This window comes from Nicotiana sylvestris, chromosome 11, assembly GCF_000393655.2.
Source record: "Nicotiana sylvestris chromosome 11, ASM39365v2, whole genome shotgun sequence".
In the NCBI taxonomy this organism is placed as follows: domain Eukaryota; kingdom Viridiplantae; phylum Streptophyta; class Magnoliopsida; order Solanales; family Solanaceae; genus Nicotiana; species Nicotiana sylvestris.
In genome coordinates, this window is record NC_091067.1 from 122,873,787 (window position 1) to 122,899,660 (window position 25,874).

Below are 25,874 nucleotides of genomic sequence, written 5' to 3' on the forward strand. Positions count from 1 at the left end.
AAAAATTATTGAATTTCGAGACGTGGGCTCGGGGGTCAGGTTTTGGTAATTTCGGGATTTGTGCCATTTATTGATTGTTTTCGCTTGGGCTTCGTTCCCTTAGCATATTTTGACGTCCTCATTCTGATTTTGGATAAATTCGATGCGAGTGGATGCCGATTCGAGGGGCAAAGGCATCGCGAGCTAGAGATTTGACCGGTTCGAGGTGAGTAATGATTGTAAATGCTGCTCTGAGGGTATGAAACCCCGGACTTGCACATTGTTATGCTATATTGAGGTGATGTACACACTTGATGACGAGTGTGGGGTCGTGCACTGTTGGGAATTGTGACTTGGTCTGTCCCAAATGACTATTTTACCGCGTATTTGACTGAAATCTATTTGCTATCATCATGATTTGGGCTAAATGCCATATTTGCGCCTTGTGCCAACTATTTGAACCCCTCGGGGATTTTTACTGGTATTTCCTCACTGTTTTGACTTTATACTTGAACTCAGACTTGTTATATTTCACTGTTTTTGTACTCAGCCAAGTTTACTGTTTTAACACTTAAATGATATTTTGGGCTAAGAAACATGTTTTACTACTGCCCGAGTGGCTTTTGAGGATTTTTTTAGACTGAGTAAGGCTGAGGGCCTATGTTGTGAAGAAATATTTAATACTGATTATGAGATCGAGGGCCTGAGATATGTACGCCACGATGTGGCTTGATTGATATGAGGCCGAGGGCCTAGTGTTGACGCCACGAGGTGCTTGATATTGCGTTTGGGCCGTAAGGGGCCCCTTCAGGAGTCTGTACACCCCCAGTGAGCGTCGGTACCCATTGTGATGTGAGATTGAGCCCAAGAGACTGGTATTGTTCTATGTGATTGTCCGAGAGGCTGATACTGTTCTGAGATGTTGCCCGAGGGGCGGATTTGTTGATACTGTGCCCGAAGGGCGAACCTTTATGTGTTTACTTTTCATAATTGACTGTCAATTACCTGCTTAATTATTGAGAAAGGCTTTTCATGAAGTTAAACTTGAGTTAAAGGATTTTACCTATCTTGCACTGATTTACTGTTTTTAAATGGTTTTACTGCTTCATTATAGAATGTTTTGTGCCTTACGTGATTTCTTGCTTTCAGCCTTTATTTACATTTGTTACTCACTGAGTTGGAGTACTCACTTTACTCTCTGCACCCCTGTGTGCAAATTTAGGTATTGCGGATCCTGCTAATGCGAGTTGAGAGCTCCCGGCAGATATCGGAGTCCACGAGGTAGCTGCTTGACGTCCACAGTCCCGTGTTTCTCCCTCTTTATCATTTCTATCTCTTATCAGACATTTGTAATAGTTTGCAGACATTTTAGACTTGTATTAGGTTTTATAGATGCTCATGACTAGTGACACCCCGGTTAGGGCTGTGTATAGGTGTTCTTCCACGTATTTATGTTATCATTGTTATTTCGGATTTATTTTATCATGTTTAGACTGTTTCTTAAATGTTTAACTGTTAATAATTGAAAAATGAAAAGTGTCTACTGGCCTTGTCTTCACGAGAGGCGTCATCACGACCGGGTCTGGGTTAGGGTCGTGACACCAATAATCAAACATATATTGATAGTAGATATAAAATAATCGAGAGTTTTGTTATAGTCAATTTGGATAAACACCAAATCCAAGAGAACATATGTGCGATAGAAGGCAGCAACATTCAATTTTTACTATTAATTACATCATTTCTAAAATAAATTAGCAATTTTTGTGTAAATTTGGATAGCTTAGTTGTTACAACATACTGGAGTAATGCTACAGAAGTACTTGGCTTTAAAAAGGATAAGTCCACCTGAAAAAGCAGAAATTTGTCTCAAGTTATTATCAGAAAAAATAAAGAACAATTATACATATGTGTAATTCACAGTAAAAAAGACATCACCTTTTATTGTGGTGTACTTTGGATTAGAAGTATATGAGAACATGAGCAAGTCAGTCATGTTGGTTGATGATATAAACGATGACTCACATGGATAACTAAGATCTTGGAAATACCCAATCCTTGTTATCATAATCTATATAACATTTTTAAGTCTCACATGAAATGCATACATTAAAAATATTAATTCTCATCAAGATTTTATGTCACTTACAGACATAACAGTAATGTTGTTGCAATCGAAAACACCTTCATTAGAAGCTATATGTTCCTTTACAGCTGAGGCAAAGTTCTCTGTTGCATACATAAGGTAACTTTTCTTACCTGTAAAAATAAATGTATGTTGCAGACTATTAGATGAAATAATAAGTAGAACATCTGGTACTCTTAGTGAAACAAAAGAATGTGAAATGTTAGAAGATTTTACGAACAACATGTTGCCTTTATTGCTCTAGATGAATCCACCCTCAACCATACATACATAGTTGCATTATGGCAACACTTATTACAACCATTCTAACGACTACTGCTGCTGAAAGTCCACCAGCACGAACAACTATCTACATCAGAAACATCTCGAATGAATTTATACAACAAAGATATTTCTTTGAGCTGTGAAAATAAAATAAAAAACATTTATCAGCCTTTCGGCTTTGATCAAGTGAGGAAGATGGGGTTTTGCTTAACTCGCAAGCCCACGCCTTTTCATCTCTACCCCCACCCACTCACCCAACACACTTAAATGAAACACAAGAGTGGAAAGGATCTCTAACCTTCTCATGATCCCAGATGTTCAGTATAAAAAGATCTCGCCTAGTTTAGTTCCAACTCATGATGTTATTTCTTCAATTCTTGGGAAAAGAGTCAGATTAAATCTATCATTTAATTAATTTTTTTGCAAAATTAGTGTGTTGTGTGTGACTCTCAAGTACCACGAAAGCCATCTACAAACACAAAATAATGATGCAATAAAGTGAATAGGCAACATCATGAAGAAAAAATTAGACTACATAGTTAGTTGGTCAGAAGCAAACCTTAGACATCAGATCAATAGAATGTTCTTTGCATGTTCTTTATAATTTCCTCTTCGTCAGTAAGCATAATAACTTTTAAGACTTCATCTTTGTTGTGATTGTTGGAACTCTTAACCTCAACTTTAAACATGTACCTTTTTTCAATAATATTTTATATTTTCATTAGACATGAAGAGTCGCCTGCAGCATCAGAAGTCTAACAAAAAAAGACATAATGAGTGTGGTTAACAGAAGCTACAACAACAAAAGTAAAAAATAAATATAATACGGTGTACAAATTTTGTTTGTTCCTTATTAGAATCGATTAAATTGTTACAAAGATGATGCTTTAAATCTCATAGTACGTGTTTTATTAAGCATAAGCTAAATTCGACGAATAATACACTAAACAAAGCTACTAATATTAAAAGAGTAAAGTAGAAGATGGAAACTAAAATGAAATCATAAGTTTTCTGATGCAAAATGCCTCTTCGTTCGTAGCCTCACTTTTACGGTCCATCAAATGTTTCACCTACTGATCAAGTAATTATAAAAATATTCTTCAACAGATCGTCATGAACCATCATGATCCGGTGAAGAGTAGCACTATTGGGTCCCCTATTAGTTAGTAGAACTTAATAACACTAGTTCTTGGGCACGTGCTTTGCATGTGTATATCATGTTAATTAGTACAAATATTTTAAAATATTATAAATAATATTCCCTCCTTTCCAATTTATGTGAACCTGTTTGACTGGGCACGGAGTTTAACCAAAAATAAGACTTTTGAAATTTGTGGTCCTAAACAAGTCAAAAAGGAGCTCAGAGTATTTGTGTGGTTATAAAAGCTTCTCATTAGGGGTAGAATTGTAAATTTAAGCTAAATTGTTACCAAATTTAAAAAGGGATCATTCTTTTTAGAACGGACCAAAAAGGAAATAGATTTACATAAACTGAAACAGAGGAAGTATTAAAATAGACGATGAGTTAGACGAAGTTCGAAGGGAGAAAATGCACGCTCTAACCATGAATAATAAACTTACTCGATCAATAATTATTATCGTTATAAACACAATTTTACTGAAATTGCTAAAGTAAAGAACACAGAAATTAAAGAAGAATTAATTAGGAGAATGAAAGAATTCCTATAAGGAAAAAAGAAGAGTTGCTGCAGAAGAAAAAATCTTATGGGAGAAAATAAAAGAGAACATTTATTTTAAATAAAAAAGAAATAATAAAAAAAATACCATAGAAATGTATCATATATGATTCTTAAAGTAACATAAAATTCCTTCTACTGTCACCACTTAAATATCTACTTTCATCATCTTTACTATCGATACTTCACCTTTTCAACAACAACAGCAGCTCAGTATTGAAACTTCACCTTTTTAAAAGTAATTATTGACAGTAAATTATCTAGAAATAAGAAAAAATTAAATATTAAAAGAAAAAACAAACCATTAAATGAAATGCTAACTGAGAAATAAGGAAAAATTTATTTTGTGTCTCATACAACTGACACTAGTTGTATGAGGCAACTTTTTTGTCTCACAGTTTTGTGGACCTAGATTTCTGTGGACCCAGAAGTGTAAGATTGGGGTCCACAAATTTGTGAGACAAAAAGAAGTTTCATACAACTAGTGTAAGTTGTATGAGACATAAAATAAAACTTCTCGAGAAATAATAACTCTAAAATGCACAGGTGTCGACTGTTGAGTAACAACATAATCAAATGAAGGAAAAATCTGATGATATTGTGGAGAATTTGATTTACTAATTATTTACGTTTCACGAAAACTTAATTTACAATAAGAAATGAAAGAAAATCTAACTAAATATATATGACTCTTCAATCCACTCATGCAATAAAAGGTCAATTTTAACATAATTTCTAATTAATCAACTGCGACAACTGACAGGTTCTTATGAGCCTATTGAGGATTTTCTTTTTTTACTCATTATGAGATTGACAGATTTTCCAATCAATAAAAAAACTAACTTGGCAGGAAAGAGTAAATAAAACACTAAACATTAACAGCGAAGAAAACTTCTAGAAAAAATTTAGCACAAAAGAAAATGAACAAAGACTGCACTATTTAAGCAATCAAAAATAAAAATCAAATGAAAATATCAGTTTACACAAGAATAAATCAAATAAAGTTTAAGAAATGGTTAAATGCATATCCCAAAAAATTACTCGATGCTTATTACCTTTTTTTGGTATGTTCATACTATCTTTTCATGATTCTAATGTTAAATTGTCAAGCAGTTTTCCATAAAAGGAGTTTTTATTCTTTGATTTTTAATTTTAGCTTTTACTATTTTCATATCAATTATTTATATCATTGGAGAAAAATAATATCGATACATAATTCACCATATATATGAAAGTCACCCACAAAACCAAACAACATGATCACCATGAGAATGATTGCAAGCACTATCTTGTCGAATTAGCAAAGCTCATATAACATGTAACAATTAAAGAAATATGTTTACCTAATTTGAGAGGAGTAAATGGGTATTGTATGTCGAGATGGAACCAGATGAATTGTTGAATTTAGTTCATTGTCCACTGATAATAGGTGAATTTAACTATAATTAGGCTCTAAATAACCACCTTCTTGTATAGTTTGGATGATAAAAGTGATAACAAAATGCTCTTATTAGTGTTTTTCATGCTTTGCAGGTTATATATGACCAGAGAAGGCTATGGAGTACTTTTGGGATCAAATATGGAGAAAAAGAGGCCGATCGTAAAATTTCGTCAAGTAAACCACGCGAAATAGCTCAAGTCAGAACTGAAAGAGGACTGTCGTGGTTCCACCGCGACCGCGGCAGAACCGCAGTAGAAGTGGGCTACAGACAAAGTGAGAATCAGAAAGCATGTTTGGCCGCGGTTTGACCGCGACCGCGGCAGAACCGCGGCGAAGGAGGAGAACTTTAGGGACTAAAGTGCAAAACACGGGATTTTTAGCCCAAAACCCTATTTTAAACACTAGACTTCGCTCAAGAGAGGCATGTATTGATTTGGAGAGTATTTTGGAAAGGAAAAACAATTGTGAGAGATCACCCAAAACATCTTTCTTCTTTTCTTTGATTTTTCTTGCAAGTTTTATGATGAATATTGTTTTAGTTTGTTTACCCATAGTTATGAGTAGCTAAATCCTTTGTCTAAGGTTTTGATGGAACCTATTGGGGGATGAACTTCTTGTTTATGTGAATACAAATTGCTAGTCTCAATCTTTATTTGTTCAACTTTGTGCATGTTGTAGTTAATTGACAGGATCCTCAATTAGCTGTGCCTATTTAGTGTGCATAACTCGGGAGAAAGTGCATATTTAGGTTATTGTTGAACAACACCACTCCCAAAGTATAAGAGGGATCTATAACTGCGGGTTTAAAGGCAGGATTAGGGATAACGAAGCCTTGAGTGCAATCTAAAGTGAACCGTGTTAATTAGAGCTAGCTAGTATATCTCGGGAGAGTGCATTGAGTATATTATTGTGCTTACTCGGGAGAGATTTACGGTAAGATGAGCGTTCACGATTGATAGAGAGGTGTTGGTCAATTTGTATGAAGCATAAACAGAAGGGATTCCATCAATAGGGGAAGTCATTATCTTAGCGTTTTCTCATTATTTTTTACAACCTTAGCATCCTTAGGTTACAGCTGTTTATTTACTTGCAATTTTAGTTATTGAAGACACCATCAACTATTATTCAAACGTTTGGGGAAATTGGTTCTCAAGAATTTAGTGGGTCTAAAGATAGTGATTGATAGGTTAACTCTCTGTGGATTCGACTCTGGGCAGAATACTCAGGTTATATTTGCAACGTCCGCAGGGTTTTTTTTATAAGGCATGGTTGGGCGTGATCAAATTTTGGCGTCGTTGCCGGGGAGTTAACGGAATTATCAATTACCATTGATAGAAATACAAAAATTCTTAGTGTAGTCAGTTTTCTCTACACCAAATTTTTGATTGAAATTTTTGAAGGTTGTTGACGTGGTTGCATAGGTGTATGCCTAGAAACTCTACGAGGACTGGAGAACTACTTGAAGGACTCTCAGACCCCGAGAAAACATTCCGGGTATTGAACCGTGCAAACAAAAGACTTCAACAACCTCATCAAACACACAAACTCGAAATTGACATGGATGACGTAGAATGTCAACGGAAACGTCAGATATATGGCACCTCATGTGCCTGAGGCTGCACTATATGACTGGGCACAACCCACAGCTGACAATCTGGCCACTGCCATTGTTGTGCCCGCGATACAAGCTGAATCGTTCCAAATCACGAACAACATGATGCACTTGCTGCAAAACAAGGGACTATTTTCTGGGACACCAGCCGAAGATCCTCAGCAGCACTTGAAGAACTTCCTGTCGATTTGCAAAACTCAAAGGCAACCCAACGTAACTCCGGAAGCAATCAGACTGTTATTATTTCCATTCTCAGTGACAGGAGCTGCTCAGATCTGGCTAAACTCACTCCCCATAAACTCTATAGAAACTTGGGATGAGTTAGTCAAGCAATTTTACATCAAGTTCCACCCGCCCAACAAAACAGCTCAACAAATTTATGAGATCGTGAGCTTTAAACAAAAACCAATGGAGACACTGCATGAGACATGGAGTCGGTTTAAAGGAATGTTGGTTATATGTCCACACCATGGTATTCTAGATCAGATGTTGGGACAACGGTTTTACATGGGACTGTCAGATATCATGAAGAACATTGTAGATGCCTCAGCTGGTGGGGCATTTTTGAGCAAAACCTGGAGAGAAGGTCAGAGTCTACTTGACAAAATGGCTCAAAATTCGGGGTGGACGACGATGAATGCACCTATCACTCTAGTGGTGCACTCAGTGCCTTTTGACCCATCAAATTCCATGGCTGAAAATGTGGCGACCCTCTTGACACAGATGAGCATACTCACCAAAAAGGTGGAGGAATCAGGGCAGAAACAGCAAGTGCACATTATAGATACTACCAATGGGGGCTTGTGCACATCTTGCATTAGTCAGCCAGTTGGTAATCCTTGGAATGCAGAACATGATCATCATCATCAGTACCCTGAAGACGTGAACTATGTGTCAAACTATGGAGGCCAGAGACAGGGCAATCAGAACTGGGGTCAGCAAACTCAGCAGCCATACAGACCGCCTCAGCCACAGTACAATGCTGGAAGCATGGGAGGTATGAGACCTCCCAAAAATATGGCACCTTATCCAAGGCCACAGGGGTACAACAATCAGCAGCAAGGGTATCCCCCACCTCAGCAACAGCATGGTGGAAGGCAAGAAGATGGGTTCACTAGACTTGAAGCAATGATGCAGCAGGTTATTGGGTCCAATGCAAAAATAAATGAAAGAGTAGATGCACATGATGCAGCAATCAAAAATATTGAAGTGCAATTGGGCCAAATTTCAATGTCTCTGAACAATCGTCCTCAGGGGACATTACCTGCAGACACCCAGATTAATCCAAAAGATCAGAGCCCAAAGCAGCTGATGGTGGTGAGTCTCCGTAATGGCAGGGATCTAGATGTAGAACAAGAGAGAGCTCGAGAAAATATACAGGCTGAGACATTCATTCCAGTGCCCATTGAGCTGGATGAGTCGACGATACTGACAGAGGTGACAGTCCAGCCTGCTCAGGAAGAAAAGAACATTCAGCAGGAGACCGAGAAAGTAGCTGAGCCAGTTGAAGAGCCAGTAGTTGAAATAGTAACTGACAAAGAGAAGTCCCAAGTAATTAGGAAGAAGAGACCTCCTGCACCCTTTCCACAGAGGCTGGCCAAGCATCAAAAGGAGGAGCAGTATAAAAGTTCTTTGAAATGCTCAAACAAATCCAGGTAAATATTCCACTGGTTGAAGCTTTAAAGGATATGCCTGGGTACGCAAAAATGATGAAGGACTTGATGTCCCGGAAATTTAATTTTCAAGACTTGGCTACGGTTACACTTACTCAGACCTGTAGTGCAGTGGTGACGAGACCTATTGCTGAAAAGTTGTCCGATCCAGGTAGCTTTACAATTCCATGCACTATTGGGAATTTTGCCTTTGCTAAGGCGCTCTGTGACTTAGGGGCCAGCATTAATCTTATGCCCCTGGCTATCTATAAGAGGTTGGGCATTGGGAGAGCTAGACCCACCTCCATGTTGTTGCAGCTGGCCGACAGGACTGTGAAGCATCCATTCGGTATCCTTGATAATGTGCTTATTCAGGTGGGGAAATTTGTGCCCTGCAGATTTTGTGATCTTGGATTGCAAAGTGGATGAAGAGATTCCTATAATCTTAGGAAGACCATTCTTGGCCACGGGGAGAGCTCTGATTGACTGTGAGACTGGGAAGCTCAAAATGAGACTCAATGATGAGGAAATAACATTCAATGTGCAGAAGTCTATGAGGCGACCAAGCGAGTTCGCCAATTGCTCTCTTATTGATGTCGTGGATGTAATTGTAGAGTCCGATGATGAGGTGTTGACAATTGAGGACCCCCTTGCTGCATGTTTGATGAACTTAGATGAAGTGAATGGTGAGGATTTGGCGGAATGGGTGTTGGCATTGGAAGGTAGAGGGTTCTGGGAGAGAAATCTAGAGTTTGAGCCCTTGCACTTAGAAAAGAGAGAAACTCCTCCAGCTAAGTCATCTATTGAAGAACCACCAAAGTTGGAGTTAAAGCCATTGCCAGCTCACCTCAGGTATGAATTTCTGGGACCTGACTCCACATTACCTGTTATTATCTCATCTAGTTTGTTAGATGTGCAGGTTCAAAAACTTTTACAGGTACTAAAGGAGTGCAAAATTGCCATGGGGTGGACCATGGCAGACATCAGGGGATCAGCCCCGCCTACTGCATGCACAAGATTCTGCTGGAAGAGGGGCACAAACCTTCCAGGGAACATCAGAGGAGGCTGAACCCCAACATGAAGGAAGTGGTGAAGAAGGAGGTGATAAAATGGTTGGATGCGGGAATTATTTTCCCAATCTCTGACAGCAGCTGGGTGAGCCCAGTGCAATGTGTTCCTAAAAAGGGAATCATGACGATTGTGACAAATGACAACAATGAATTGATCTCAACAAGAACCGTCACAGGCTGGAGAATTTGTATGGACTATCGAAAGTTGAATCTAGCCACCCGGAAAGACCACTTCCCACTTTTTTTCATTGATCAGATGTTGAACAGATTGGCAGGGAGGTCACACTTCTATTTTCTGGTTGGGTACTCAAGGTACAATCAGATCTCCATTGCACCGGAGGACAGAGAGAAGACCTCCTTCACATGCCCGTATGGCATTTATGCCTTTAGACAGATCAGACCAAATTTCGTATATTTCTCGACAAAAAACTGCCATATGCATAACTAATACACAAATCGCATTGAACTGCTAGTTTTCAAATAATAACTGCATAAACAATGAATGAATTATGACTGAATAAAACTTCCTAACCTTTTTATGGCATTGCTTTCTACTGTTGTTATCTTCGTCACTGCTAAAGTGTACAAGTAAGTTTAGATGTTAATGCTGAAAAAGAAGAAAGCAAAATTAAAGGTGTCCACAAGAAAATAAAAAAAAAAATCTGAAGGTGATTATGATGATTGTGTCTCAACTGCTCCAAACCCACATCAAAAGGACGATAAAAGATCACCAGAACCCCTGCAAATTTGAAGAAGAAGGAGAAAGGTACTGATATTTGTTGGTTTCGTGGGTAAAGAATATTCAGGAGTGGATAAAGATTAAAAAGTCTGTACAAATTTTAGAGAGGATATACGTTACATTTGGGAGAGTAATTAATAAGAATTTAAAGTGAAGTAACTATTCAGGGGATGGGAAAAGGCATCTTCTTTGATGCTGGAGCATTAAAAGAAAAGGAAGTCAGAACAAGGAGATAAAAGAAAAATAGGTATACAGGTTTTAGAGGTATGCCACATCAACTATGTGAGGCTCAACTTTATATATATACTAGTAAATTTATTTGCGCTTCGCGCGGTCATAAAATTTATTTTAATAAAATATTAAACCCTAATAAGTATAGACATTTCTAAATTATGAATGATTTATATTTATTTCAGCACAATCGCTTTCTCTAACATTGTGATCATATGGATAGATATGTAGTTTTAGGACTGCACCTGCCTCTTTTCGTATTTTATATTTCTCAAAATTTCAATCCTAAAGACAAATCTAACTGCGTAAGCAAAATTGGGCCATATTATTTCTGATATGTATAATCTAAACGGTAAAAGACATTTTCTTTCTTTATCACTAGTATACGTACCCGCATCATTTCAAAAAAAAAATGATATAGTAGAAACATGTCTTTATTGTAGATTAAATTTAGCGATCACATTCAAAAGAATTAAATCAAAAAATAAATATATAAATTTCATGGGATTGTATCTATGCGAGGAACCACCAATATCTATGCACAAAAACATGATTAGCAAAGAAGGTTAGATAACTGTAATAAGCCAAAAGGTAAAGTAGATTTCCAAAAATTCACTTATAGTTCATATACACATCGTCCATAGTTGCAGGGAAAGTAAAATAATGATACAAAATCTCAACCAATTGTGACGACCCGGCCAGTCGTCTCATGAGTTACCGCTCCATTTTCCCCATTTCTGTTTCTTTATGCTTCCTTATCCGTATTTTGTGGTATCGGATTGGTCGGATCAAATCCGGAATGATTTTGGTAAGGTTTGAGACACTTAGTCTCTTTTAAGGAAGTTTAAGTTGGAAAGTCAACCAGATGTTGACTTATGTGTTACAGGGCTCGGATGTGTGTTCTGATGGTTCGGTTAGCTTCTGGAGGTGATTTATGACCTAGGAGTGCGATCGAAATGAGTTTTGAAGATTCGGAGTTGATTTAGGCTTGAATTGGCGAAGTTGAGATTTTGGCGATTTCCGGTTAATAGGCAAGATTTTGATATAGGGGTCGGAATGGAATTCTGAGAGTCGCAGTAGTTCTGTTGGGTCATTTGGGAAGTGTGTGCAAAATTTCAGGTCATTCGGACGTGGTTTGGTTGGGTTTTTGATCAAAAGCGGAATTCAGAAGATTTTAGAAAGTTTGGCTTCACTCCGATGTGTTTTGGATGATTTGATATTGTTTGAGGTGTTTTGATGATTGGAACAAGTTTGAATAAGGTATTAGGATATATTTGTGCTTTTGGTTGAGGTCCCGGGGGCCTCGGGGTGATTTCGGAAGGTTAACGGGAAGTTTGGATTGTTGTTGCACCTGTTGAATGCTCCTTCTGGTATTTTCGCACCTGCGGATTGGGGACTGCAAGTGTGGCGCCGTATATGCGAGAGAGTGGCCGCAGAAGCGACCAGAGGTATGTTTGACTGGGACCGCAGAAGCGGCTAGGAGAACCGCATCTGCAATGTCGCAGATGCGGGCGAGGAACCGCAGATGCGGGCGAGGAACCGCAGATGCGGGCGAGGAACCGCAGATGCGGATGGCTGAGAACTTAAGTGATTCTGTAGAAGCGGACGTTGAACCGCAATTGCGGTACCGCAGAAGCGGGTATGGGACCGCATATGCGAAAAGGTCTGGGCAGAAGGTATAAATTGTCTTCTTCGCGAAATTTTGATAAGTTTATCATTTTTGAAGACGGGAAAGAGGCTAAGGCATAGGATTTCAAGAGGAATCAAAGGATATCAGTTGGGTAAGTTCCCTAAGCTTAATTACTTGGGTTTAAGATCATTTTTTCATTGTTTAATCATGGTTTTAGTGGAGATTAAGGGTGAAAATTGGGGAACTAGGGCTTGAGAACTTAGGCCTTTAATTGAGGATTTGAAGGACCATTTGGGGTCGGATTTCTGAACTTTTGATATGTATGAACTCGTAGGGAGATAAGGAATCTATTGATGTAAAAATTATTGAATTTCGAGACGTGGGCTCGGGGGTCAGGTTTTGGTAATTTCGGGATTTGTGCCATTTATTGATTGTTTTCGCTTGGGCTTCGTTCCCTTAGCATATTTTGACGTCCTCATTCTGATTTTGGATAAATTCGATGCGAGTGGATGCCGATTCGAGGGGCAAAGGCATCGCGAGCTAGAGATTTGACCGGTTCGAGGTGAGTAATGATTGTAAATGCTGCTCTGAGGGTATGAAACCCCGGACTTGCACATTGTTATGCTATATTGAGGTGATGTACACACTTGATGACGAGTGTGGGGTCGTGCACTGTTGGGAATTGTGACTTGGTCTGTCCCAAATGACTATTTTACCGCGTATTTGACTGAAATCTATTTGCTATCATCATGATTTGGGCTAAATGCCATATTTGCGCCTTGTGCCAACTATTTGAACCCCTCGGGGATTTTTACTGGTATTTCCTCACTGTTTTGACTTTATACTTGAACTCAGACTTGTTATATTTCACTGTTTTTGTACTCAGCCAAGTTTACTGTTTTAACACTTAAATGATATTTTGGGCTAAGAAACATGTTTTACTACTGCCCGAGTGGCTTTTGAGGATTTTTTTAGACTGAGTAAGGCTGAGGGCCTATGTTGTGAAGAAATATTTAATACTGATTATGAGATCGAGGGCCTGAGATATGTACGCCACGAGGTGGCTTGATTGATATGAGGCCGAGGGCCTAGTGTTGACGCCACGAGGTGCTTGATATTGCGTTTGGGCCGTAAGGGGCCCCTTCAGGAGTCTGTACACCCCCAGTGAGCGTCGGTACCCATTGTGATGTGAGATTGAGCCCAAGAGACTGGTATTGTTCTATGTGATTGTCCGAGAGGCTGATACTGTTCTGAGATGTTGCCCGAGGGGCGGATTTGTTGATACTGTGCCCGAAGGGCGAACCTTTATGTGTTTACTTTTCATAATTGACTGTCAATTACCTGCTTAATTATTGAGAAAGGCTTTTCATGAAGTTAAACTTGAGTTAAAGGATTTTACCTATCTTGCACTGATTTACTGTTTTTAAATGGTTTTACTGCTTCATTATAGAATGTTTTGTGCCTTACGTGATTTCTTGCTTTCAGCCTTTATTTACATTTGTTACTCACTGAGTTGGAGTACTCACTTTACTCTCTGCACCCCTGTGTGCAAATTTAGGTATTGCGGATCCTGCTAATGCGAGTTGAGAGCTCCCGGCAGATATCGGAGTCCACGAGGTAGCTGCTTGACGTCCACAGTCCCGTGTTTCTCCCTCTTTATCATTTCTATCTCTTATCAGACATTTGTAATAGTTTGCAGACATTTTAGACTTGTATTAGGTTTTATAGATGCTCATGACTAGTGACACCCCGGTTAGGGCTGTGTATAGGTGTTCTTCCACGTATTTATGTTATCATTGTTATTTCGGATTTATTTTATCATGTTTAGACTGTTTCTTAAATGTTTAACTGTTAATAATTGAAAAATGAAAAGTGTCTACTGGCCTTGTCTTCACGAGAGGCGTCATCACGACCGGGTCTGGGTTAGGGTCGTGACACCAATAATCAAACATATATTGATAGTAGATATAAAATAATCGAGAGTTTTGTTATAGTCAATTTGGATAAACACCAAATCCAAGAGAACATATGTGCGATAGAAGGCAGCAACATTCAATTTTTACTATTAATTACATCATTTCTAAAATAAATTAGCAATTTTTGTGTAAATTTGGATAGCTTAGTTGTTACAACATACTGGAGTAATGCTACAGAAGTACTTGGCTTTAAAAAGGATAAGTCCACCTGAAAAAGCAGAAATTTGTCTCAAGTTATTATCAGAAAAAATAAAGAACAATTATACATATGTGTAATTCACAGTAAAAAAGACATCACCTTTTATTGTGGTGTACTTTGGATTAGAAGTATATGAGAACATGAGCAAGTCAGTCATGTTGGTTGATGATATAAACGATGACTCACATGGATAACTAAGATCTTGGAAATACCCAATCCTTGTTATCATAATCTATATAACATTTTTAAGTCTCACATGAAATGCATACATTAAAAATATTAATTCTCATCAAGATTTTATGTCACTTACAGACATAACAGTAATGTTGTTGCAATCGAAAACACCTTCATTAGAAGCTATATGTTCCTTTACAGCTGAGGCAAAGTTCTCTGTTGCATACATAAGGTAACTTTTCTTACCTGTAAAAATAAATGTATGTTGCAGACTATTAGATGAAATAATAAGTAGAACATCTGGTACTCTTAGTGAAACAAAAGAATGTGAAATGTTAGAAGATTTTACGAACAACATGTTGCCTTTATTGCTCTAGATGAATCCACCCTCAACCATACATACATAGTTGCATTATGGCAACACTTATTACAACCATTCTAACGACTACTGCTGCTGAAAGTCCACCAGCACGAACAACTATCTACATCAGAAACATCTCGAATGAATTTATACAACAAAGATATTTCTTTGAGCTGTGAAAATAAAATAAAAAACATTTATCAGCCTTTCGGCTTTGATCAAGTGAGGAAGATGGGGTTTTGCTTAACTCGCAAGCCCACGCCTTTTCATCTCTACCCCCACCCACTCACCCAACACACTTAAATGAAACACAAGAGTGGAAAGGATCTCTAACCTTCTCATGATCCCAGATGTTCAGTATAAAAAGATCTCGCCTAGTTTAGTTCCAACTCATGATGTTATTTCTTCAATTCTTGGGAAAAGAGTCAGATTAAATCTATCATTTAATTAATTTTTTTGCAAAATTAGTGTGTTGTGTGTGACTCTCAAGTACCACGAAAGCCATCTACAAACACAAAATAATGATGCAATAAAGTGAATAGGCAACATCATGAAGAAAAAATTAGACTACATAGTTAGTTGGTCAGAAGCAAACCTTAGACATCAGATCAATAGAATGTTCTTTGCATGTTCTTTATAATTTCCTCTTCGTCAGTAAGCATAATAACTTTTAAGACTTCATCTTTGTTGTGATTGTTGGAACTCTTAACCTCAACTTTAAACATGTACCTTTTTTCAATAATATTTTATATTTTCATTAGACATGAAGAGTCGCCTGCAGCATCAGAAGTCTAACAAAAAAAGACATAATGAGTGTGGTTAACAGAAGCTACAACAACAAAAGTAAAAAATAAATATAATACGGTGTACAAATTTTGTTTGTTCCTTATTAGAATCGATTAAATTGTTACAAAGATGATGCTTTAAATCTCATAGTACGTGTTTTATTAAGCATAAGCTAAATTCGACGAATAATACACTAAACAAAGCTACTAATATTAAAAGAGTAAAGTAGAAGATGGAAACTAAAATGAAATCATAAGTTTTCTGATGCAAAATGCCTCTTCGTTCGTAGCCTCACTTTTACGGTCCATCAAATGTTTCACCTACTGATCAAGTAATTATAAAAATATTCTTCAACAGATCGTCATGAACCATCATGATCCGGTGAAGAGTAGCACTATTGGGTCCCCTATTAGTTAGTAGAACTTAATAACACTAGTTCTTGGGCACGTGCTTTGCATGTGTATATCATGTTAATTAGTACAAATATTTTAAAATATTATAAATAATATTCCCTCCTTTCCAATTTATGTGAACCTGTTTGACTGGGCACGGAGTTTAACCAAAAATAAGACTTTTGAAATTTGTGGTCCTAAACAAGTCAAAAAGGAGCTCAGAGTATTTGTGTGGTTATAAAAGCTTCTCATTAGGGGTAGAATTGTAAATTTAAGCTAAATTGTTACCAAATTTAAAAAGGGATCATTCTTTTTAGAACGGACCAAAAAGGAAATAGATTTACATAAACTGAAACAGAGGAAGTATTAAAATAGACGATGAGTTAGACGAAGTTCGAAGGGAGAAAATGCACGCTCTAACCATGAATAATAAACTTACTCGATCAATAATTATTATCGTTATAAACACAATTTTACTGAAATTGCTAAAGTAAAGAACACAGAAATTAAAGAAGAATTAATTAGGAGAATGAAAGAATTCCTATAAGGAAAAAAGAAGAGTTGCTGCAGAAGAAAAAATCTTATGGGAGAAAATAAAAGAGAACATTTATTTTAAATAAAAAAGAAATAATAAAAAAAATACCATAGAAATGTATCATATATGATTCTTAAAGTAACATAAAATTCCTTCTACTGTCACCACTTAAATATCTACTTTCATCATCTTTACTATCGATACTTCACCTTTTCAACAACAACAGCAGCTCAGTATTGAAACTTCACCTTTTTAAAAGTAATTATTGACAGTAAATTATCTAGAAATAAGAAAAAATTAAATATTAAAAGAAAAAACAAACCATTAAATGAAATGCTAACTGAGAAATAAGGAAAAATTTATTTTGTGTCTCATACAACTGACACTAGTTGTATGAGGCAACTTTTTTGTCTCACAGTTTTGTGGACCTAGATTTCTGTGGACCCAGAAGTGTAAGATTGGGGTCCACAAATTTGTGAGACAAAAAGAAGTTTCATACAACTAGTGTAAGTTGTATGAGACATAAAATAAAACTTCTCGAGAAATAATAACTCTAAAATGCACAGGTGTCGACTGTTGAGTAACAACATAATCAAATGAAGGAAAAATCTGATGATATTGTGGAGAATTTGATTTACTAATTATTTACGTTTCACGAAAACTTAATTTACAATAAGAAATGAAAGAAAATCTAACTAAATATATATGACTCTTCAATCCACTCATGCAATAAAAGGTCAATTTTAACATAATTTCTAATTAATCAACTGCGACAACTGACAGGTTCTTATGAGCCTATTGAGGATTTTCTTTTTTTACTCATTATGAGATTGACAGATTTTCCAATCAATAAAAAAACTAACTTGGCAGGAAAGAGTAAATAAAACACTAAACATTAACAGCGAAGAAAACTTCTAGAAAAAATTTAGCACAAAAGAAAATGAACAAAGACGGCACTATTTAAGCAATCAAAAATAAAAATCAAATGAAAATATCAGTTTACACAAGAATAAATCAAATAAAGTTTAAGAAATGGTTAAATGCATATCCCAAAAAATTACTCGATGCTTATTACCTTTTTTTGGTATGTTCATACTATCTTTTCATGATTCTAATGTTAAATTGTCAAGCAGTTTTCCATAAAAGGAGTTTTTATTCTTTGATTTTTAATTTTAGCTTTTACTATTTTCATATCAATTATTTATATCATTGGAGAAAAATAATATCGATACATAATTCACCATATATATGAAAGTCACCCACAAAACCAAACAACATGATCACCATGAGAATGATTGCAAGCACTATCTTGTCGAATTAGCAAAGCTCATATAACATGTAACAATTAAAGAAATATGTTTACCTAATTTGAGAGGAGTAAATGGGTATTGTATGTCGAGATGGAACCAGATGAATTGTTGAATTTAGTTCATTGTCCACTGATAATAGGTGAATTTAACTATAATTAGGCTCTAAATAACCACCTTCTTGTATAGTTTGGATGATAAAAGTGATAACAAAATGCTCTTATTAGTGTTTTTCATGCTTTGCAGGTTATATATGACCAGAGAAGGCTATGGAGTACTTTTGGGATCAAATATGGAGAAAAAGAGGCCGATCGTAAAATTTCGTCAAGTAAACCACGCGAAATAGCTCAAGTCAGAACTGAAAGAGGACTGTCGTGGTTCCACCGCGACCGCGGCAGAACCGCAGTAGAAGTGGGCTACAGACAAAGTGAGAATCAGAAAGCATGTTTGGCCGCGGTTTGACCGCGACCGCGGCAGAACCGCGGCGAAGGAGGAGAACTTTAGGGACTAAAGTGCAAAACACGGGATTTTTAGCCCAAAACCCTATTTTAAACACTAGACTTCGCTCAAGAGAGGCATGTATTGATTTGGAGAGTATTTTGGAAAGGAAAAACAATTGTGAGAGATCACCCAAAACATCTTTCTTCTTTTCTTTGATTTTTCTTGCAAGTTTTATGATGAATATTGTTTTAGTTTGTTTACCCATAGTTATGAGTAGCTAAATCCTTTGTCTAAGGTTTTGATGGAACCTATTGGGGGATGAACTTCTTGTTTATGTGAATACAAATTGCTAGTCTCAATCTTTATTTGTTCAACTTTGTGCATGTTGTAGTTAATTGACAGGATCCTCAATTAGCTGTGCCTATTTAGTGTGCATAACTCGGGAGAAAGTGCATATTTAGGTTATTGTTGAACAACACCACTCCCAAAGTATAAGAGGGATCTATAACTGCGGGTTTAAAGGCAGGATTAGGGATAACGAAGCCTTGAGTGCAATCTAAAGTGAACCGTGTTAATTAGAGCTAGCTAGTATATCTCGGGAGAGTGCATTGAGTATATTATTGTGCTTACTCGGGAGAGATTTACGGTAAGATGAGCGTTCACGATTGATAGAGAGGTGTTGGTCAATTTGTATGAAGCATAAACAGAAGGGATTCCATCAATAGGGGAAGTCATTATCTTAGCGTTTTCTCATTATTTTTTACAACCTTAGCATCCTTAGGTTACAGCTGTTTATTTACTTGCAATTTTAGTTATTGAAGACACCATCAACTATTATTCAAACGTTTGGGGAAATTGGTTCTCAAGAATTTAGTGGGTCTAAAGATAGTGATTGATAGGTTAACTCTCTGTGGATTCGACTCTGGGCAGAATACTCAGGTTATATTTGCAACGTCCGCAGGGTTTTTTTTATAAGGCATGGTTGGGCGTGATCAAATTTTGGCGTCGTTGCCGGGGAGTTAACGGAATTATCAATTACCATTGATAGAAATACAAAAATTCTTAGTGTAGTCAGTTTTCTCTACACCAAATTTTTGATTGAAATTTTTGAAGGTTGTTGACGTGGTTGCATAGGTGTATGCCTAGAAACTCTACGAGGACTGGAGAACTACTTGAAGGACTCTCAGACCCCGAGAAAACATTCCGGGTATTGAACCGTGCAAACAAAAGACTTCAACAACCTCATCAAACACACAAACTCGAAATTGACATGGATGACGTAGAATGTCAACGGAAACGTCAGATATATGGCACCTCATGTGCCTGAGGCTGCACTATATGACTGGGCACAACCCACAGCTGACAATCTGGCCACTGCCATTGTTGTGCCCGCGATACAAGCTGAATCGTTCCAAATCACGAACAACATGATGCACTTGCTGCAAAACAAGGGACTATTTTCTGGGACACCAGCCGAAGATCCTCAGCAGCACTTGAAGAACTTCCTGTCGATTTGCAAAACTCAAAGGCAACCCAACGTAACTCCGGAAGCAATCAGACTGTTATTATTTCCATTCTCAGTGACAGGAGCTGCTCAGATCTGGCTAAACTCACTCCCCATAAACTCTATAGAAACTTGGGATGAGTTAGTCAAGCAATTTTACATCAAGTTCCACCCGCCCAACAAAACAGCTCAACAAATTTATGAGATCGTGAGCTTTAAACAAAAACCAATGGAGACACTGCATGAGACATGGAGTCGGTTTAAAGGAATGTTGGTTATATGTCCACACCATGGTATTCTAGATCAGATGTTGGGACAACGGTTTTACATGGGACTGTCAGATATCATGAAGAACATTGTAGATGCCTCAGCTGGTGGGGCATTTTTGAGCAAAACCTGGAGAGAAGGTCAGAGTCTACTTGACAAAATGGCTCAAAATTCGGGGTGGACGACGATGAATGCACCTATCACTCTAGTGGTGCACTCAGTGCCTTTTGACCCATCAAATTCCATGGCTGAAAATGTGGCGACCCTCTTGACACAGATGAGCATACTCACCAAAAAGGTGGAGGAATCAGGGCAGAAACAGCAAGTGCACATTATAGATACTACCAATGGGGGCTTGTGCACATCTTGCATTAGTCAGCCAGTTGGTAATCCTTGGAATGCAGAACATGATCATCATCATCAGTACCCTGAAGACGTGAACTATGTGTCAAACTATGGAGGCCAGAGACAGGGCAATCAGAACTGGGGTCAGCAAACTCAGCAGCCATACAGACCGCCTCAGCCACAGTACAATGCTGGAAGCATGGGAGGTATGAGACCTCCCAAAAATATGGCACCTTATCCAAGGCCACAGGGGTACAACAATCAGCAGCAAGGGTATCCCCCACCTCAGCAACAGCATGGTGGAAGGCAAGAAGATGGGTTCACTAGACTTGAAGCAATGATGCAGCAGGTTATTGGGTCCAATGCAAAAATAAATGAAAGAGTAGATGCACATGATGCAGCAATCAAAAATATTGAAGTGCAATTGGGCCAAATTTCAATGTCTCTGAACAATCGTCCTCAGGGGACATTACCTGCAGACACCCAGATTAATCCAAAAGATCAGAGCCCAAAGCAGCTGATGGCGGTGAGTCTCCGTAATGGCAGGGATCTAGATGTAGAACAAGAGAGAGCTCGAGAAAATATACAGGCTGAGACATTCATTCCAGTGCCCATTGAGCTGGATGAGTCGACGATACTGACAGAGGTGACAGTCCAGCCTGCTCAGGAAGAAAAGAACATTCAGCAGGAGACCGAGAAAGTAGCTGAGCCAGTTGAAGAGCCAGTAGTTGAAATAGTAACTGACAAAGAGAAGTCCCAAGTAATTAGGAAGAAGAGACCTCCTGCACCCTTTCCACAGAGGCTGGCCAAGCATCAAAAGGAGGAGCAGTATAAAAGTTCTTTGAAATGCTCAAACAAATCCAGGTAAATATTCCACTGGTTGAAGCTTTAAAGGATATGCCTGGGTACGCAAAAATGATGAAGGACTTGATGTCCCGGAAATTTAATTTTCAAGACTTGGCTACGGTTACACTTACTCAGACCTGTAGTGCAGTGGTGACGAGACCTATTGCTGAAAAGTTGTCCGATCCAGGTAGCTTTACAATTCCATGCACTATTGGGAATTTTGCCTTTGCTAAGGCGCTCTGTGACTTAGGGGCCAGCATTAATCTTATGCCCCTGGCTATCTATAAGAGGTTGGGCATTGGGAGAGCTAGACCCACCTCCATGTTGTTGCAGCTGGCCGACAGGACTGTGAAGCATCCATTCGGTATCCTTGATAATGTGCTTATTCAGGTGGGGAAATTTGTGCCCTGCAGATTTTGTGATCTTGGATTGCAAAGTGGATGAAGAGATTCCTATAATCTTAGGAAGACCATTCTTGGCCACGGGGAGAGCTCTGATTGACTGTGAGACTGGGAAGCTCAAAATGAGACTCAATGATGAGGAAATAACATTCAATGTGCAGAAGTCTATGAGGCGACCAAGCGAGTTCGCCAATTGCTCTCTTATTGATGTCGTGGATGTAATTGTAGAGTCCGATGATGAGGTGTTGACAATTGAGGACCCCCTTGCTGCATGTTTGATGAACTTAGATGAAGTGAATGGTGAGGATTTGGCGGAATGGGTGTTGGCATTGGAAGGTAGAGGGTTCTGGGAGAGAAATCTAGAGTTTGAGCCCTTGCACTTAGAAAAGAGAGAAACTCCTCCAGCTAAGTCATCTATTGAAGAACCACCAAAGTTGGAGTTAAAGCCATTGCCAGCTCACCTCAGGTATGAATTTCTGGGACCTGACTCCACATTACCTGTTATTATCTCATCTAGTTTGTTAGATGTGCAGGTTCAAAAACTTTTACAGGTACTAAAGGAGTGCAAAATTGCCATGGGGTGGACCATGGCAGACATCAGGGGATCAGCCCCGCCTACTGCATGCACAAGATTCTGCTGGAAGAGGGGCACAAACCTTCCAGGGAACATCAGAGGAGGCTGAACCCCAACATGAAGGAAGTGGTGAAGAAGGAGGTGATAAAATGGTTGGATGCGGGAATTATTTTCCCAATCTCTGACAGCAGCTGGGTGAGCCCAGTGCAATGTGTTCCTAAAAAGGGAATCATGACGATTGTGACAAATGACAACAATGAATTGATCTCAACAAGAACCGTCACAGGCTGGAGAATTTGTATGGACTATCGAAAGTTGAATCTAGCCACCCGGAAAGACCACTTCCCACTTTTTTTCATTGATCAGATGTTGAACAGATTGGCAGGGAGGTCACACTTCTATTTTCTGGTTGGGTACTCAAGGTACAATCAGATCTCCATTGCACCGGAGGACAGAGAGAAGACCTCCTTCACATGCCCGTATGGCATTTATGCCTTTAGACGGATGCCCTTTGGCCTATGCAACGCACCTGCCACATTCCAACGGTGCATGATGGCCATATTCACTAACATGGTTGAGGACATAATGGAGGTGTTCATGGATGACTTCTCAGTGGTGGGGAATTCATTTGATGAGTGTCTGATAAATCTGATGCGTGTGCTGAAATGGTGCATCGAGACTAACTTGGTTCTGAACTGGGAGAAGTGTCATTTCATGGTACAAGAAGGCATAGTCTTGGGGCACCGGGTGTCAAGCAAGGGAATAGAGGTGGATCGCGCGAAAATTGATGTAATAGCAAAGCTGCCTCCACCAACTTCAGTCAAAGCCATCAGAAGCTTCCTTGGACATGCCGGTTTTTACCGGAGGTTCATAAAAGACTTCTCCAAAATCGCCAACCCTCTCTGTAAGTTGTTAGAAAAAGATCACCCGTTTTTGTTTTCTGATGATTGCAGGGTAGCATTTGAGGAGTTGAAAAAGAGACTGGTCACAACACCCATCATAGTTGCCCCCAACTGGGAGCAACCGTTCGAACTAATATGTGATGCCAGTGACTATGCAGTGGGAGCAGTGCTGGGCCAGCGGAAATACAAACTAATGCACCCAATCTACTATGCTAGTAGAACGTTGAGTGGAGCCCAGTTGAACTACACTGTGACTGAAAAGGAGATGTTGGTTGTAGTGTTCGCGCTTGACAAGTTCCGATCCTACCTGATAGGGTCTAAGGTAATTGTATATACTGACCATGCAACTCTTAGGTACTTAATTAAAAATAAAGAATCTAAGCCACGTCTGATTCGTTGGGTGTTGTTATTGCAAGAGTGCGATCTTGAGATTCGTGACCGTAAGGGCACTGAGAATCAAGTCGTTGATCATCTATCACGATTTGAGGGAGCTGAAAATGTAGTTGAGGTTGAGGAAATACTGGAAACTTTTCCAGACGAGCAACTGCTCGCCACCACTCATCAGGAAGCGCCATGGTATGCAGACTTTGCTAATTACCTGTATAGTTCCTCACGACCTTTCATCGGTCCAAAGGAAAAGATTTTTTCGTGAAAGCTGCCAGTATTACTAGGATGAACCTTATCTGTTTAGAATATGCCTTGATAATATGATCCGGAGATGCGTCCCCGAGATAGAGCAATTTTCTATTTTGCAGGCTTGTCATGCATCGGCATATGGTGGACACATTAGAGGGGTTAGGACAGCGGCAAAGGTGCTAGAGGCTGGATTCTTCTGGCCGACAATGTTTAAAGATGCGCACCTATGGGTGAAGGGCTGCAATGAATGTCAGCGGACCGGGAACATTTCCCGACACCACGAGATGCCCATGAACCCAATTCAAGAGGTGGAAGTGTTTGACGTCTGGGGGATTGACTTCATGGGTCCCTTCGTCAGCTTCTATGGCAATAAGTACATTATTGTTGTTGTAGACTATATGTCCAAATGGGTGGAAGCTGCGGCGTTACCCACTAATGATGCAAAAGTGGTGGTGGGATTTCTAAAAAAGAACATATTCACCCGCTTTGGGACACCACGAGCAATTATCAGTGATGGAGGCACTCATTTCTGCAACAGGGCCTTTGAAAAGTTGCTTGCTAAGTACGATGTGCGCCACAAGGTGGCTACTCCTTACCACCCGCAAACTAGTGTACAGGTTGAAGTGTCCAACAGAGAAATCAAGAGTGTGTTAACCAAAACTGTGAACGCCATAAGAACTGATTGGGCGAGGAAGCTAGATGATGCACTCTGGGCTTACAGAACTGCCTTCAAAACTCCAATTGGTATGTCACCATACAAGTTGGTGTTTGGGAAGGCCTGCCACCTGCCAGTGGAACTTGAACATAAAGCGTGGTGGGCATTGAAACAGCTGAACTTAGACATGGAAGCTGCGGGCACGTCAAGAGTCACTGAATTGCATGAGCTCGAGGAGTTCAAATATCTTGCTTTTGAGAGCACAAAATTGTACAAGGAGAGAATGAAGAGGCTGCACGACCAGAACATTGTTGAGAGAAATTTCAAACCCGGGGACATGGTATTGCTATACAACTCAAGACTACGTCTGTTCCCAGGTAAACTTAAGTCACAATGGTCTGGACCATTTCGAGTAGTTGAAGTTTTCCCTTCAGGAGCTGTTGAGATTGCCACAGAGAATGACTCTCGTACATTTAGAGTCAATGGTCAAAGATTGAAGCCATATGTGGGCATGAGCGAGAAAAAGGAAGTGTCTGCGCTACACCTGACTGAACCACAGAGGTCGAGCGAGCCTTAATTGCGCTCATCCTACGTCGTACCGCGATGTTAAATCAGGCGCTGCGTGGGAGGCAACCCACGAAATTGTTGTAAGTGTAACACATTATATGGAAAAAAAATCAAAAAAAAAAATAAATAAAATAAAATAAAATAAAACTGCCCAGACTGCGGTTCAACCGCGACCGCGGTACAACCGCGGTGGGAACCCCTCTCTGAACTTCGTCTACCCCGGTTCACCCGCGACCGCGGCAGAACCGCGGCAGACCCCGTCGAGCCCAGGTATGCAGAAAACCAAACAACATGATCACCATAAGAATGATTGCAAGCACTATCTTGTCGAATTAGCAAAGCTCATATAACATGTAACAATGAAAGAAATATGTTTACCTAATTTGAGAGGAGTAAATGGGTATTGTATGTCGAGATGGAACCAGATGAATTGTTGAATTTAGTTCATTGTCCACTGATAATAGGTGAATTTAACTATAATTAGGCTCTAAATAACCACCTTCTTGTATAGTTTGGATGATAAAAGTGATAACAAAATGCTCTTA

At 38.9% G+C, this 25,874-nt stretch overlaps 2 protein-coding genes across 2 annotated transcripts; both read left to right on the top strand.

Annotated features, from left to right (window-relative positions):
- The first annotated feature begins 7,547 nt into the window (after positions 1–7,547).
- Positions 7,548–10,836, top strand: LOC138881596 (uncharacterized). Its single transcript, XM_070161832.1, has 4 exons — positions 7,548–8,279; positions 8,394–8,794; positions 9,167–9,728; positions 10,768–10,836. Exons 1-4 carry the CDS (start codon positions 7,548–7,550, stop codon positions 10,834–10,836), a joined length of 1,764 nt encoding a protein of 587 aa, XP_070017933.1.
- Positions 10,837–20,365: 9,529 nt separating this feature from the next.
- Positions 20,366–25,339, top strand: LOC138881597 (uncharacterized). Its single transcript, XM_070161833.1, has 7 exons — positions 20,366–21,097; positions 21,212–21,612; positions 21,985–22,546; positions 22,936–23,435; positions 23,523–23,793; positions 24,227–24,356; positions 24,501–25,339. Exons 1-7 carry the CDS (start codon positions 20,366–20,368, stop codon positions 25,337–25,339), a joined length of 3,435 nt encoding a protein of 1,144 aa, XP_070017934.1.
- Positions 25,340–25,874: the final 535 nt, after the last annotated feature.

Bases quoted from the DNA above. Each gene is read 5' to 3' on its own strand.
- LOC138881596 (XM_070161832.1), top strand. From the start codon at position 7,548: ATGGAGACACTGCATGAGACATGGAGTCGGTTTAAAGGAATGTTGGTT. The intron at 8,280-8,393 runs GTTATTGGGTCC...AATCGTCCTCAG, and splicing joins TTGAAGCAATGATGCAGCAG to GGGACATTACCTGCAGACAC. The intron at 8,795-9,166 runs GTAAATATTCCA...GTGCTTATTCAG, and splicing joins AAATGCTCAAACAAATCCAG to GTGGGGAAATTTGTGCCCTG.
- LOC138881597 (XM_070161833.1), top strand. From the start codon at position 20,366: ATGGAGACACTGCATGAGACATGGAGTCGGTTTAAAGGAATGTTGGTT. The intron at 21,613-21,984 runs GTAAATATTCCA...GTGCTTATTCAG, and splicing joins AAATGCTCAAACAAATCCAG to GTGGGGAAATTTGTGCCCTG. The intron at 22,547-22,935 runs GTACTAAAGGAG...TTCATTGATCAG, and splicing joins AGGTTCAAAAACTTTTACAG to ATGTTGAACAGATTGGCAGG.